The sequence below is a fragment of the Triturus cristatus genome, chromosome 1_2 (assembly GCF_964204655.1).
Source record: "Triturus cristatus chromosome 1_2, aTriCri1.1, whole genome shotgun sequence".
Classification (NCBI taxonomy): domain Eukaryota; kingdom Metazoa; phylum Chordata; class Amphibia; order Caudata; family Salamandridae; genus Triturus; species Triturus cristatus.
The window spans coordinates 650,333,940-650,348,915 of NC_140580.1; the positions used below are offsets into that span (position 1 = coordinate 650,333,940).

Here is a 14,976-nt window from a genome sequence, read left to right on the forward strand (position 1 = left end):
TTTCCCTCTTGAAGCGCATTAGTAAATTAATATGTTCTACATCTTCTATTCTATCTATATGAAAAATCTTTGGAAAAACCAGGCCCACATAACACGTGCCATACCAATGGTCAGGCAACTTGTAATAAGCCTTGTTCCCACAAACATAATACACTCCTGGAAAAATTGTATCTTCTCCACCTCTGAAACCCCATCCTGTTGCAATGAAGTATGTATCATGACATTCACTAGTCCCAACAAAATATGTATCATATTGGGATTTCCCTCTTGTAATGCACAGCTTACCCTTCTGTGGTGCATCTAAAGCTAAAGTTGGACTAGCTCCATTTCTCAATTCTTTTCCCATCTCAATGTCCCAAATTGTCTCACTCACTTTATATTTCCCTGCCTTTTCATGCATACTCAATCTCCTTTCCTCCACCATGTTCAGGAAAGCTTTCTCCTCTTCTTCCAAACTACAAGTTAAATTATTCTTAAAAATGTAATCTAATGTTAATTCTTCTTTCTCAATAAAAATCTCACCAAAAATGTTAGCTTCTTTAGCTGGATTCAGCTCTTTGTTCATTGGCAAGTGCCCAAAAATACTATCTTTGTTAGACATCTTATAATCTATTTTCCCTAACAAATAAAAAACACTACTTAATACACTACAGGAAATTCCATACGTAGCTGGTAAATGGTGATAAGTAACACCCTCTGAAACGGATGCAGGTAATTGCATACAAACGTAGCAATCCCTTACTTCCATTGTTTTCACATATTCGTATAACAACTTTGAAAAAACATTACTAGAAAAATCATTAATTGACCTATCTTTATGCATGTAAGTATTACTAATTCTAGTTGGAACTACTTTTTGCAAATTCTTTTCTACATTTGTCTCATTCTCAGTATGTATTTCAAATGTACCTATTGAAACTCTAAATGTAACTAATAAAGCTAAAATACCCCATAGTAGCATTAATAATCCAGTACAACAGCAGCACATTCTACACCATCTTCTTAAGAAGGCACATCTACTTTGATTATTCTCTATGTTAGCCATTTTACTACTTTGACCTTGTCTTTTGACTTAGCCTCTACTACTCCACTACTGTAATTTCTCAAGCTTTGGATTACTTCAGACAGCTGAATTTCAGACTTTCTCCTTTTCACTTTTTCCAAGTGATTTCTTCAGTTCACTCAATTTGGATATTCATCACTTTTCACTCCTCCTTCTTCAGCAACATCAAATTGTATCAGATCATCAACAACATCCTGTGCATCTGACTCTTCTCCAATGTCAGTCAGGATAACTTTTAAGATTCCAACAGATTCTTCCTTTTCCTTAACCACTTTTCTCAAGATCCCCTCCGGATTATCTCGAGTCACTGTTTCTTCTTCTCCTTCTTCAGACAGTGCCACATAAGACCATTCCGGTGATCTGTACTTTTGGTTGGGTCTTCTAATTCTCTTTATTTCCTCCGGTTCTCTTGACTCCTTTTGTTCCTTTCTTTTTACTTCGTTTTGACTCGACACTTCATTCACTTGTTCAGCTTTCGATGTATTCCCTCTTATCAGTCTGTATCTCAGCCTCTTTACTCTGTTGTTAGGCCAAAAATCTCCTCTTACGACCTTTTTCGGTCTTGTTTCTGTATTATTTCTTTCTCCAATCCAAGTTCTCTTTCTCAGAACTCGACCCTCTGATTTTCCATTCTCACTTTCATCCGATTCTGTTTCAAATGCCTCTTGTTCTTAAGCAGTTTTCTTTCGCTCCACAGTCTTTTTCACCACTATTTGAGACTTCCCTACTTCTTTCCCTCCTCGGGTCTCCGACACGCAATCTTCTTGCTGTCTACTTGTCCCTTCACCTAGCTTATTAGAAGTGTTCCCTACACCTCCTCGGGGGTCTTCCGCAATCTGTCCCTCTCTATCTTCTTCTGACCCTACTTCTTCAGATATAATCTCAAGTGGTTCTTCAATCTCCTCCTCTTCTGATTCAGGAGTAATTTCTGTGGAACTGCTCTTTTCTTTTCCTTTTCCTCCACTGCTTTTTGGAACTTCAGGCTCTCTTTCAGAATCTGATCTCCTTTCTGAGATTCTCAATGTTTCTCTTGAACTTGAAGCCTTTTCTGCTTCTTTTCCTGAACTTTGATTCTTTCTCACTGGTTCTGGGTCTTCATCATCACTGGAATCTGATTCTTCAAAATACTCTCTACCAGTCCCATCCTTTGGGTTTGGAACTCTCAGAGTATGACTCGCATGCACCCAGTTTTTCACACCAGCACACTTCACTGCAGTCGTCGTAGTTAAAATGACTTGTCTTGGTCTTCCCCACCTCGGAACCAAGCAATTTCTTCTCCTGTGAACTTTAATCCTCACCCAGTCTCCTGGACTCAGATCATGAGCTTGCTTCTTCTCAAGTGTAGTAGCTTCTTCTCCAATCTGGTGAAACACAGAATGAACTGCGTCAGCCAGGCCTTTACAGTAATCCAAAATCATGTCATCAGTTATTGTCATCAACTTATTGACAGGTACATATGCATGTCGCATTGCACGTCCAATTATGATTTCGTGCGGACTTAAACCAGTAGTTCTATCTGGAGTAGATCTAATAGTCATTAGCACTAGAGGCAAGACATCCGGCCATTTCATGCCAGTGGCTAAGCACATCTTACCAATCCTGTTCTTGATTGTGCCATTTATCTGCTCAACCACACCAGAAGCCTCTGGTCTGTATGCACAATGTAGCTTCTGCTGTATGCTTAATGCTTCACAAATCAAACTCATGAGTTCATTATAGAAGTGTCCACCTCTATCAGACTCAATCGTTACCGGAAATCCGTACCTAGGAATCAACTCTCTTAACAGTAACTTTGCCACTGTTACTCCATCATTTCTCCTAGTCGGATAGGCCTCAACCCATCTTGAAAACAAACAGACTACCACTAGTACATATCTCAGTCTGTTCACTTGGGGCATTTCAATGAAATCAATCTGCATTCTTGTAAAAGGACCTCCTTCTCTGCCTATTGTTCCCAGACTCACCACTGTCTTCTTCCCAGTGTTAAATTGCTGGCAAATCAAACATCTTTGACAGATACTTTCTGCAATTGTCCTGAACTTTGCATTGTACCAGGTTTGCTTAAAAGACCTAATCATTGAATCCCTTCCCAAATGTCCCTGGCCATGATACATCCTTGCCATTGCTGACAGCATGGAATTCGGCATTACTGGTCTGCCATCTCTATAGACCCAAACATGGTCTGTCTCTCTCGGGGCACAACCTGCCTTAATCCAATCTTTCTTTTCTTCTTCCTCTGCCTCATCCTGCAACTGTTTCACTTCATCCCACGTCTCTAAGACATTAGTAAACATCACAGAACAAAAAGACAATTCACTCTCTCGTTCCCGATTAATGGACTGGTTATTTTTGGCACAATATTGAGCAATGTCATTTGCATAACGGTTGCCCACTGTCACAAAATCATCTCCTTGTCCATGAGCAGCACATTTTACAACTGCTAATTCTTTAGGCAGCTGTATCGCCTCAAGTAATTTCCCAATCACTTCAGCATTCTTTATTGGAGTCCCACTCGACGTCAAGAAACCTCTTTGTAGCCAAAGTTGGCCAAAGTCATGCACAACTCCAAATCCATACTGACTATCAGTCATCACAGTCGTTCTCAAATCTTTCCCAATTTCACAAGCTTTTGTCAATGCAACTAATTCAGCAACTTGCGCAGATTTCACTCCTTTCAATGATGATGCTTCCATTACTTCTGAAACCTTACACACTGCATATGCTGCACATAGCACACCCTCATCATTCCTCAAGCATGATCCATCCACAAACAACACATGATCACTCTCATGCAAGGGAAGATCCCTTATGTCTGGTCTCGGTTTTGTACAGTAATCAAGCACATCCAAACAATTGTGATCATCTTCTGTTTTCACACCCACATTTTCAATATCCGGCAACAATGTCGCTGGATTCACATTCACACATCTCTCAAGAGTCACATTTGATGCTCCCAGAATGACTTTCTCATATTTAGTCAACCGACTATGTGACATGTACTGAGTTCTGCTTCTCGTCAAAAGAATTGCCACATTATGAGGTACGAATACCCTTACAGGATATCCCATTATGATTCCCTCACTCTGTTCTAGGCTTCTGCATGTTGCAGCCACAGATTTCAGACAACCTGGTAAACCCACAGCTACAGGGTCAAGTGTCGATGAGAAGTACGCAATAGGCCTTCTCAGTAATCCATGCTTCTGAATTAACACTGAAAGTGCACATCCATTTCTCTCACTGCAGTACAATTCAAATTCTTTTTCATAATCTGGCATACCCAAAGCAGGGGCTTCACACATTCTGCTTTTTAACTCTTCAAATGCTTCCATTTGTTCCCCATCTAGTTCCAATGGGTCTGTCATCACACTTTTAGTCAGCTTAATCAGTGGCTTTGCTATCAGCGAAAAATTAATTATCCACTGACGACAATAACCCACCATTCCCAGGAACATTCTCACTTCCCTCTGGGTCTTTGGGGCCTTCATTTCCCTGATAATTTTGATCCTGTCATCAGTCACTTTTCTCAGACCTTTCTCAATATTGTGTCCAAGATAATGCACCTCTTTCTTGCAGAATTGCAATTTAGCTGGAGATACTTTTAATCCTCCATCTGCCAGATGATTCAGTAAAGCTATAGTATCTACTTCACAAGCTTCACGTGTCTTTGATGCCACAAGTAGGTCATCAATATACTGCACTAATACTGAGTTTTCAGGCATGATCAAACTCTCCAATGACTTTTTCAATAACTGATTGAATATTGAAGGACTCTCTGTATACCCCTGTGGGATACGACACCATGCTAAAATACGCTGGCCAAATCTAAATGCAAAAATCGGCTGGCTGTCATGATGCAATGGAATTGAAAAGAAAGCATGACACAAATCAATCACTGTATACCACTCAGCATCATGTGGAATCTGATACAAAATCACTGATGGATTTGGCACAATAGGACAACATGCCACCACAATTTGATTAACTTTTCTCAAATCCTGTACAATCCTGAACTTCCCATTAGGCTTCTTTAACCCCATTATCGGTGAATTACACGGACTACTTAGTAGTTCTCTCAGAACTCCCTGCCGAATCATTTTCTCAATTATAGGAGTTATTCCCTCAATTATTTCTGGTGTCATTTTGTACTGAGGAATGTTAGGATAAGTAATTCCCTCTTTCACTGACATTTTCACAGGATCTACATTATTCATCAATCCCACATCCTCTCCAGTAAAATCCCAAACTGTCCTTTTCACTGTGTCTCTCAGCTCTTGAGGCAAATCCTCCGGATCAAACACAGCATATGCACCAATTAACTCACTCTCTCTATTTTCTAGAGTCATTCGGTACAAAACATCCTCATCTGGTGTTTCAAAAGCTATTCCATCTAGTGTACAAAAAATTGTACAGTTCATTTTACATAACAAATCCCTACCTAACAGGTTCACTGGACTTGTGTCACAGACGATAAATCTGTGCATGTCTGAGAATTTCCCTATTTGTACTCTTACTGGTTCAGTAAGACGTGTTCTGATTTGTGTATTGGCTACACCAACTACTTGGATTGCTTCATCCGAGAGAGGAAGATTTCTAATATCTGTTGACCTGACAGTTGATCTTGTCGCACCTGTGTCTACTAAAAAAGTAACACCTTCTTCATTTATTTTTCCATCCACAAATGGTCCTGCCTGGTCTATTTCTAGAGTTGCACCAAGTATGCACTCTTCCTCCTCTCTTCGGCACCGTCAATAATCACCCTCAGACTCACTCCCTTCATTCTTTAACAAGTACTGTTGTACCTGGTTAGAACGCCTTGGTTTGTTTACCTGCTCATCATTGTAGAATCCCGAATCCGGATTATACTTTTGTGCTCCTCTATTCTGCGGCAAGGGCGGTTTTGGCTCTTGACTCTGCTGTCTCACAACTTTCTGCTGTTGCTGCTGTTGATTATTCCCCTCGTTCTGCACCTGTTGATTTAAGGATTTTCCCTCATTATTCACTAATGGTGGATTGGTACATTCAGATCTCCAATGTCCCAGTTGGCCACAGTTGTGACATGGGAACTTTTTTTTAGCTTCCTCCAGATTCCCCTTTCCTTTCCCTGCATACCTAGGTCTATTCCCTGCATTATTTCCTGCATTATTCGCCTGTTCCACCAACTGTGCTTCCTGTCTTTCCGCAACTTTCACTTGTGCCCACATTGCTTTCTCTTTCAGCTTTCTCTGTTTTGCTTCAATCTCATCACTGAAGTATTTTGCATGTCTCAGAATCTCATCTATTTTCTTACTCTGCCAATCCACAGTATGCTCACGAATTCTTTCACTAATCTCAGGTCTCAGGCCATATACAAATCTGTATACAAAATGACTCAAATCCTTGTCACCCAGGTGTTCATCTCCACTGAATTGCTTAAATGCCAGTATCAGCCTCTCGTAAAAAGCATGAACTGATTCTTTTGCTTCCTGATGTGTTCGATCTATTTTAACCCAGTCTGTTTCTTTTGGAGGTACTTTATTTTTCAGGTATACAATCACCTGCTCATACTTTCTCATTACTTCTGGATCTGGTGCTCCTGTTCTCTGATCTCTTGGATATTCCTCAGTAGGCCAACTCACAACTATTTTACACTCAGCCCACAAGTCTGCTGGAACAATTATATCAAACAGACTATTCAGGTCAATCCACAGCACTTTTGACAATTTCACAAACCTGTCTACCTGCCTATACCACTCGACGGGCTTTTCTCTCAATCGAGGGAAATCATTCGTAAATGATAAAATATCCTGTCTGGTCCATCGAACATGTACATATCCTCCTCCATGTATTTCTCTCATAGGATAAGTATCCACTGGTTTTTCCTTTTCTCTCACAGGAAATGCTGAATAAGTCCTATCCCCTGATTCTTCTCTCTTTTTGTACCATCTATCCTTCCACTTCTCAACATCACCCCATTTCCGCAATAAAGCGATCATCTCTTTAATCTGTCCTGTTCTACCAGTACCATTCAAATTTTCAATATCTTTGTCTGTGAAATCCATCCTGTAAGACTTCTGCAAAACTTTCACTTTATCAATGTCAACTCCATAGTCATTTGCTATTGCTCTTAATCTGTCATGTGTATTTCTCGCTCTCCAGGTGATATTCTTGCACATAAACAATAATTCACCATCATGATGATTTTTTAGAATTTCTGTTGGAACTGTCCCTGCAAAAAGCTCTTCTAATTCTACACGTAACCTAGCAACATCAATTGCTTGTGAATCTTTATCCCTCTTTTGAAGAACTTTCATCCATTCATTCAAATCTTCAGCTGTTATTTCAGTAGATTTTCTCACTGGAACCACTTCTTCTGTGGTTCTAAAATTGGCATCCCTGAACAACTAGCTTCACCAGCATCCAGTCCTGAATTAGACTCCTCTAATCCTTCATTACATGTGTCATGTCTGAATTTTCCTGCCCTTTTTCCTGAATCTCCTGAAGGACCAGCCAAACTTGTCAATCTATTCCCAACATATGGAATAACCAAACCATTCTCACCCGTCCTCTGCTTATCAAAAACAGGCATAATCGGACCTATGGTTACGGGTACCGTAACAGCGTCTAGATTTTTTGTCAGTTCCTTGATCCTTTCAGTCAACTCCGATGTAGTTCTAGCTAATTCTCTCGTATTTTCGCCACTGCTTCTAGTCACATTTTCTGTCTCAATGATACGCACTGTATCTCTTATCGGAGAAACAACTGGTGTACTCTCTTCTGGTTCCGGTCTATATGGAGGTGGTCTTTTGTAAATCATGTCATTCAAAACCTCATCCTCATATTCATTAACTCCATATCTTCTCACTTCTGCCTCAGGAACTCTTTCTGCTCCCTCTTCAACTGTTCTCACAGGATATAATCCCTCTGACATACTAGCATCTCGCCATCTCGTCATTCGATCATGATGAGTTTCACGACCATGTCTCCTCCCGAACATATACCTATAGTTGCCTCCAGACCTCTGTTTCTCTCGCTCATGTACTTCCTCTTCCCATTCCACTAAAGCCTCGAACTGTGTCGGCCTTGGTCTTGGGTCAAGACATAACATCTTTTCCCGTAAATTTTTCAACAAGGCCAGATTAAATGAACCATGTTCTGGAAATGCTAAAACTCCATCTTCTTTGGTATACCTAACCCAATTCTCCAACCATATACAGGTATGATACCCATATCTCGTAGCCATGAAGGATGCAGGCGTTTTCGATGGAGGTAACAATTCACCCTCTCTCGTTTTAACATCTTTATCCTTGTCGAACCAATTTTTAATCTTTCTGAACAAAGATTTTTTCTTTTTCTCCTCTTGGTAATACATTTTAACGCTTACCAAAACTTTCTAATCCCTTCCGTAATACAACTGCACAATATGATTTTTCAACCAATAACAGCGCGACTCACACTAACGCACCAATCCTGGAACGTTACGTCACTAGAATAGCTCTTCCAATCCTTGCGCGGCTCACACCAACGCACCAATCTCAGCGCGAGCACTATCCTGATCTAATATCCAATCAGAGCGCGGTCTGTTTGACGTCAGCAGTCGCTTCTGTCTCCTGTCTCTTGTCACTCGTCTTCCCCTCCTTTACAAAATTTCTCAGTAGACTCCGTGTCAACTTTCCACAAAATCTATTAGTTACAACATATAAACATCTCCATTGTCTGCTTCGCTAACCACAGAATAGTAAAGAAAATCTATTTCACAAGAATCAACGGAATTCTTTCATACATTCCTTAACTGTTTCCTCTAGGACTTGTCCAAAGAGTCTTACAATCAACTAATACGAACATTCACGCACATTCATACAAGAAAATATAGTACATACACACAGAATCCTGCTTTTCCCGAGAACAGCGAACAATCTGCTCTACTACAGAATTATAACACACATTAACCAAGCAGCTTACTTCTACCCAGTTTCTCAAACAAGCTCAGAGAATACCTATTACTTCTCCCGCGATAAGCTTTAACGGCGAACCTTACGGATCCCTGGGACTTAAAACCAGAGTTTCACAGATAACCTTCACTACCATACGCACTCCTTATATACCAGAAATATCTCTAATAGTAACATATAACAATGTCACTGATTCCGAATCCAGACAATGTGACTTTCCTGCATACGTACAGGACCAACAATCCCGTCTTTCCCGAGAGCAGCATATACTTCCCTCTGCCCTACTACGGAACTGCTACTAGCTCCCAAGTTCCAGAAGCACTACATATAACTCAACATGACGACTCCAACATATAGTATTAGTACATATACCAACATCACCAATAATCAATAATCAATAAGCTAATGTACAAGCAATCTAATCAGATCGAGACAATCATCAATAACCATCCTCTGCTACCAGGAACTTGATGCAGATTGGGGTGTACAAAATCTCCCTACTTCCACGGATAGAGTAATTTCACAGTTACACGCACATACACTCACCATACACTAGGGCCCATTTCACTAACATACACTCAAATACTCTACCAGCATTGAACCTGTGGAAAGAAAACTCCTAAACCACACAACTACTCCGAGGTCGATAAGACCTAGCTATTGCAATTGTCATAATCTAAACAATCTATACATCAATAATCAAATAGAGTACTCAATAATTGACAAGAAATAATCACCAACACCATATTTAAAATTATGATTCTTTATCTAAAATTAGTCAAAGAAATTAATCAGAATAAATCATTTTCTCATAATTACCTATTCTAGCTAAATGTCAGAATGGGTCATCAGGACAAGTCTCTCAGTAGAAATCTCCCAAGTCACCGTCCTCTCAGCATCGATCTTCACCAACGAAGGTTTGGGAAGCAAAATCTCGAATGCAATGAACGCAGACCCTCTCTAGTCTAGTATATTTATAATGAAACTTGCAATATTAAAGAAACATTAAATGTTTACACATCCGCCGAACCGCTGAGCAGAGCGAGCAGGAAAGGATGTAGCATCGCTACATTTGGAAAATCTCCGCTCAGGAAATCACAAAAATAAAAAGACAGAACAGGAACCAAAAATAAAAATGTATCCTTTAGCAACCACATTTCCTCAGCGATGACACAATGCTCAGAGTTCTTTCTTAACAGTTCCTTTGTCCTCCAAGGATGTCCAATACATCTGGAAACCTGCCCAGAACTGCTGCTGTCCTCACGGAAAGTTTTAACCAGGCAAGGACTGTGATCAAATGTGTTCAGCAAGGCCTTCTCATCATAAATTCTCACTCGAGGCCAGGCTGCAAACGGCGGACATGTTTGGTTAGGCCAAAATGGACCATCTTAATTAAAAGAGACAAAAACAACGTTACCACAGCATAGTGATTAAACCGTGTTAACCCCACTAATACCCTTATGTGTATGTAATTATCTAGCTTTAGCAACACAGAAAAGCATTAATTCAAAAGCGTTTCGTGCTTAAAATAAACAGCACTCAGCAACGTTTATTTAATAAAACATGCACATTGTTAAATAGCAATACAAAAGCATTCCCTTGTGTCGGTTTTCTTCTTATTAGTATGTTGGTAAGTTTAAACATATACACAAAACAAATAATTAGTAATTAATAATTAATAATGTTAACTTATGACAAATAGACAAACCAGAGCTTCAAAACCCTATAGATTTTCATTAGAAAATCCTGCTCCAGCAAGAGCACTTTACATCACACGTACAATAAATCATGTGTGTGTGTAACTCAATGTGCATGGTGTGTTACATAAGACAGTGAGGGTTACAAGGTGTAGGAGCCACATGTCCTGCATAGCTCACTGTGCTATATTAGAAGGGTTACAGTTTATGAACTGCAAGTAACTAAAGGATCGCTGTGTTAAAAGCAGTAAACCACTTACCCATTTACATAAAATAAAAATCTGTCATCTGCATGTTACATAATGTGCTTTGCAGGAGACCTAATAACCCTCCTTGCTACTTTGATTCAAAACTGGGACTAGACAAACGCAGATCTTTCCAGCAATAGTTATCTTACCATTATTATTATTCTGAGATTTACTGGGCACACAAAGATCTCTGCAGCAGGTGTCTTAACCCCATAAGATATTTTTAAATGCAGACTTTGCAACCAATTAAGAAGAACAGATTTACTGACAAGTTTCTCCTTGTTGCCAATTTCTTTGTGGAAGGGTTTTAAAAAATACATGTATAAGTTGAGGCACAGATTTTGTGTCTGTGTTGCATCACTTTTTTGGCACAACACTGACACAAAATCTCACTTGTTAAATATTGTAATGCGCTAAAATGTAAGCATGGTAGATATGGCAAACATACGTGTGAAGGCTTAATATCGGATGTCACTGATTGTGAGGTCATAGGTTGCGATGCCACTTCCTGTGATGCCACATGCGATGTCACGCACTATGATGTGACGTGTCATGATGTCATTTGCATACTGTCTAACTTCGTTAGCCCCCTACTTTTTTGGGGACTTTTGCCCTGGCCAGATGGGAAAGGGTGGAATAAAACCCAGGTCTTTTGTTTCCACGGCCATTGAACCGCACTTTCTACATAGCGGATATGCATGCTTCTTGTAACTTTTATTATCTTCCTTCTAGAAATGGATCCACGGTCCTTCAGAGCCGGAGAACTGTGGCAGAAAACTGGTGCTGTCATCATGGCTGTACGGAGGCCCGGATGATTCTTGTGCAGAGAGGTAAAGTGTGGTTATCTTTTAGAAAATGTTCAATCAATCGACACTGACAATGCTATTGTCTTGCATAATCAACAACATGACATATCTAATTTTACATCAAAATAAATATGTTGATACTCGTTACTGACGTATTGTGACCAGCAGGTCACAAATGTAAAACTCGGGAACCTCAAGTAAGCCTTTTATCCTTAAGAGATCAAAACATTTTGTATCATGTTATTGGATAATAATTAGTGGTGGCAGGCTTGTACCGAGGGTGGTAGGTTGGGGGCATGAAAATAAATATATAAATGCACTACCTCCGTAGCGCGATGTCCTCCTCCCTCGGGTGTCTTCCAGGAAGCTCCCAATGCAGAAAACTGTACTATCCAATCCTGGCGTTGCTTTCCCAGCATGAAATCAGTGCCAGGATTGGATAGAGGAGGCTCTCTTAGCTCTCTTAAGAGCTCTGGAGGCCTGTGCTTTCTCTAACTCAGCTGTCTAAGACAGCTAGGTTAGAGAACTTTACAATGCGCATCTTTGGCTGTCTGTCATAAGATGGCCGGCCAAACAGACATGCGAATTTTAAAGCACACAGTTCCCTGCTGCTGCCACTCGGCAGCGCTGGCCCCGTCCCGTCCTGACACTTCGTTCGGGACAGGGTTCTGAAAAAGAACTGTAATAAATCAACTTTATTACCGTTTTATTTTTCAGCTCTGAGGCTTGTGGGGCGACACTCCTCCACTCAAATGGATGCGCCGGCCCTGATACTATGAACACCAATGGTTAACTGTTCTCAGAAACTGCAGAGACTGAGGTGCGAAGGTCTATGTAAAAACAGCCAGCAGAACAAGGACATGACTTTTTTTGGCTGTGATATGACACTAATTGTGATTTTGATTTTATATTAGAGGTAGTTTTATTTAACCAGCATTAAAAAATTTGTTTTTACAAACAAAATGTTTATTAAAAGCAGTAATTTGAAAACCGCACTTTGTAGTAAAAAAATGTTCAAGCACATTTGTCTGCAGGCTGTGAGAGTTTGCACAAGGCATTTAGATATTGATTGCGTTTAGTGAAGAGAATATCGACTAAACAAAGAGCAGAGGTTAAGATGACCTGTGTTTTGATTATTCTATACATCATTGTTAGATCCCATTTCATTGATGAAAGGGAAATCGGATTGAGGAACTAAACCTCGTCACCCCGCAGACTGAAATCCATATTTTACACACATTTTGAAACTTCCATGCTTCATGGAAAACATTTTACGAGAATGACATTTACTGTGGCATCTGGATTTTGAAGTTACTGGGTTTTGTGTGAAAACAATAGCTAAACATCTAATAAAATGATTAACTACATTAGTATAAATATACAGCTAATGACTCCTCTTCTGTGGAAATAATGATATCCTACAAGTAAAAATCGTATCGCCAATAAAAAGAAGATATTATTTCACATAAAGATATGATTGTATCGCAGCAAAAACATTGTGTATGTATTAAAGCAGCAATTTAAACATGAGTGCAAGTCCGTGTTGGATGTGACTTAAGGAGTGTGTGGGTGGCCAGTGGCTAAAATATCATTTGAACTGCTTGACAGAGGAAAAGTTGCACGGCTCTTTTATTGACTGGTCTAAGTTGACGGATGTTGGGGATAATACGCAGGTTGAATTACTCTGTCAACCCCCTAGCCAAATCACACTGCGCCTGGAGAGTTCCTGGTCTGATGCAGCTTAAACTCTGTGTGACATATCATCTTAAGAGGATGAGGAGAGCCAATAATTGACTTGCGTATTTCATGTGACTTGCATTTAGCCAATCACTTGTTGTTTATTTTGTGATAGCCGATATCAATGGCATTGCATGTTAGACTGTGTTTCATATTCAATGAGCTAGGTAAAATTCCTCTGGAGATTTGCTCCCGGGTATCACCACCTATGATTTCTCTTAAAGGTCCAGTGTTCAGACCTAAATCTCCAGATTGAGGGTGAATGGCCCAAGAGGAAGGCGCTTTGGTACAGGATTCCAGAGGGAACCTCTACAGGAAGTCATTTTGCCTATTCATACAACAGCGCCTTAGTAAAAACGTTTGAATGCAGATAGAGTTAGAGGCCGGGTGAATGCCCCATGCTGCTTTCCAGAGCTCTTAGCCAGGGCACCTTTGTGTTCATCTGGTTTTCTTGTTAGGTGAGTGAGCTGTTGGACCAGATTCTCTCAGGACCCTATTCCAGGTTCACTGCTATGGATTTGTAGCTTCCTTTAGACTGTCTTGTCATGGATACAAGGTTTACTGATCATACATCTGAAGACCTTGAGAACACGCTCCAGCTTTAGTCAGTGGCTTATAAGAAACTCTGCCCCCCTTGACTCATGAAGTGTGTTAAGTGCATCTAGCACCACAGGATTGAATGCCCCTGTGGGAAGAAATGAAATATTATGGATCCTGGCGCCATTGTTTGTGTTAGGATCGAGGTAAGTTTAAGTTCATAGTATAAGAGAGCGAAGAATGCAGCTCTGCAATAGCAACACTAGCATTGATTAATAATGTCCATAAGAAGGTGAAGAGGAGAGAATCTTGCATTCTAGTCGTTTTCAATCTTGCTGCAGGCTTTGATGTGGTGGGCCACAAATTCCTCATTAACACTCCTCTCAAACAACCGTGTCTTAAAATGGTTACATTTGTACCTGATAGACAAGTGCAATACAGTAAAGATGGGTGACCACTCCTCCCCTTCTCTCTATTCTTAGTGCTTCCCACATGCTCCCTACAGGCCCAGCACTTTTCAATCTATACCGAGAACTACTCCGTGTAGAATTGAGAGATCTGGATATAATATGCAGCTGTACACTAAATTGTATCTAAAAATAAGATCTGAAAAAGAAACATAAACCCTAAAAGAAAGACCATGTGAGGACTCCACTATGGCTTTCCAGCTGCTGCCTAAAACTAAATCCAGGCAAGAAAGGTTTCCTACTTTTCACACCACAGAACAAAAGCACCATTGCTCACCAACTGGTCTTTTTTTTTTTTTTTAACAGAGTTTTATATAGCGTGAACTTAACCCGAATCAGGTATCAGAGCGCTTTACATTGCACCAGTTACATTACACGAGGACACACATTCATTTTTGTGAGGCAAGGGGAGATTAAGTGATTTGCCCAGAATCACAGGATGTTCAGCGTCATTGCTGAGACTCGAACCCAGTTCCCCAGATTCGAGGTCGAC

At 40.2% G+C, this 14,976-nt stretch overlaps 1 protein-coding gene across 3 annotated transcripts in view; it reads left to right on the forward strand.

The window, feature by feature from the left end:
* Window positions 1–14,976, forward strand: part of PRXL2A (peroxiredoxin like 2A) — a 228,329-nt gene that overhangs the window by 172,508 nt on the left and 40,845 nt on the right. For all 3 annotated transcript variants that reach the window (XM_085608105.1, XM_085608113.1, XM_085608116.1), the window contains one exon: window positions 11,669–11,766. In XM_085608105.1, coding sequence (XP_085464231.1) covers window positions 11,669–11,766 — 98 coding nt within the window. The remainder of the gene's footprint in view (window positions 1–11,668; window positions 11,767–14,976) is intronic.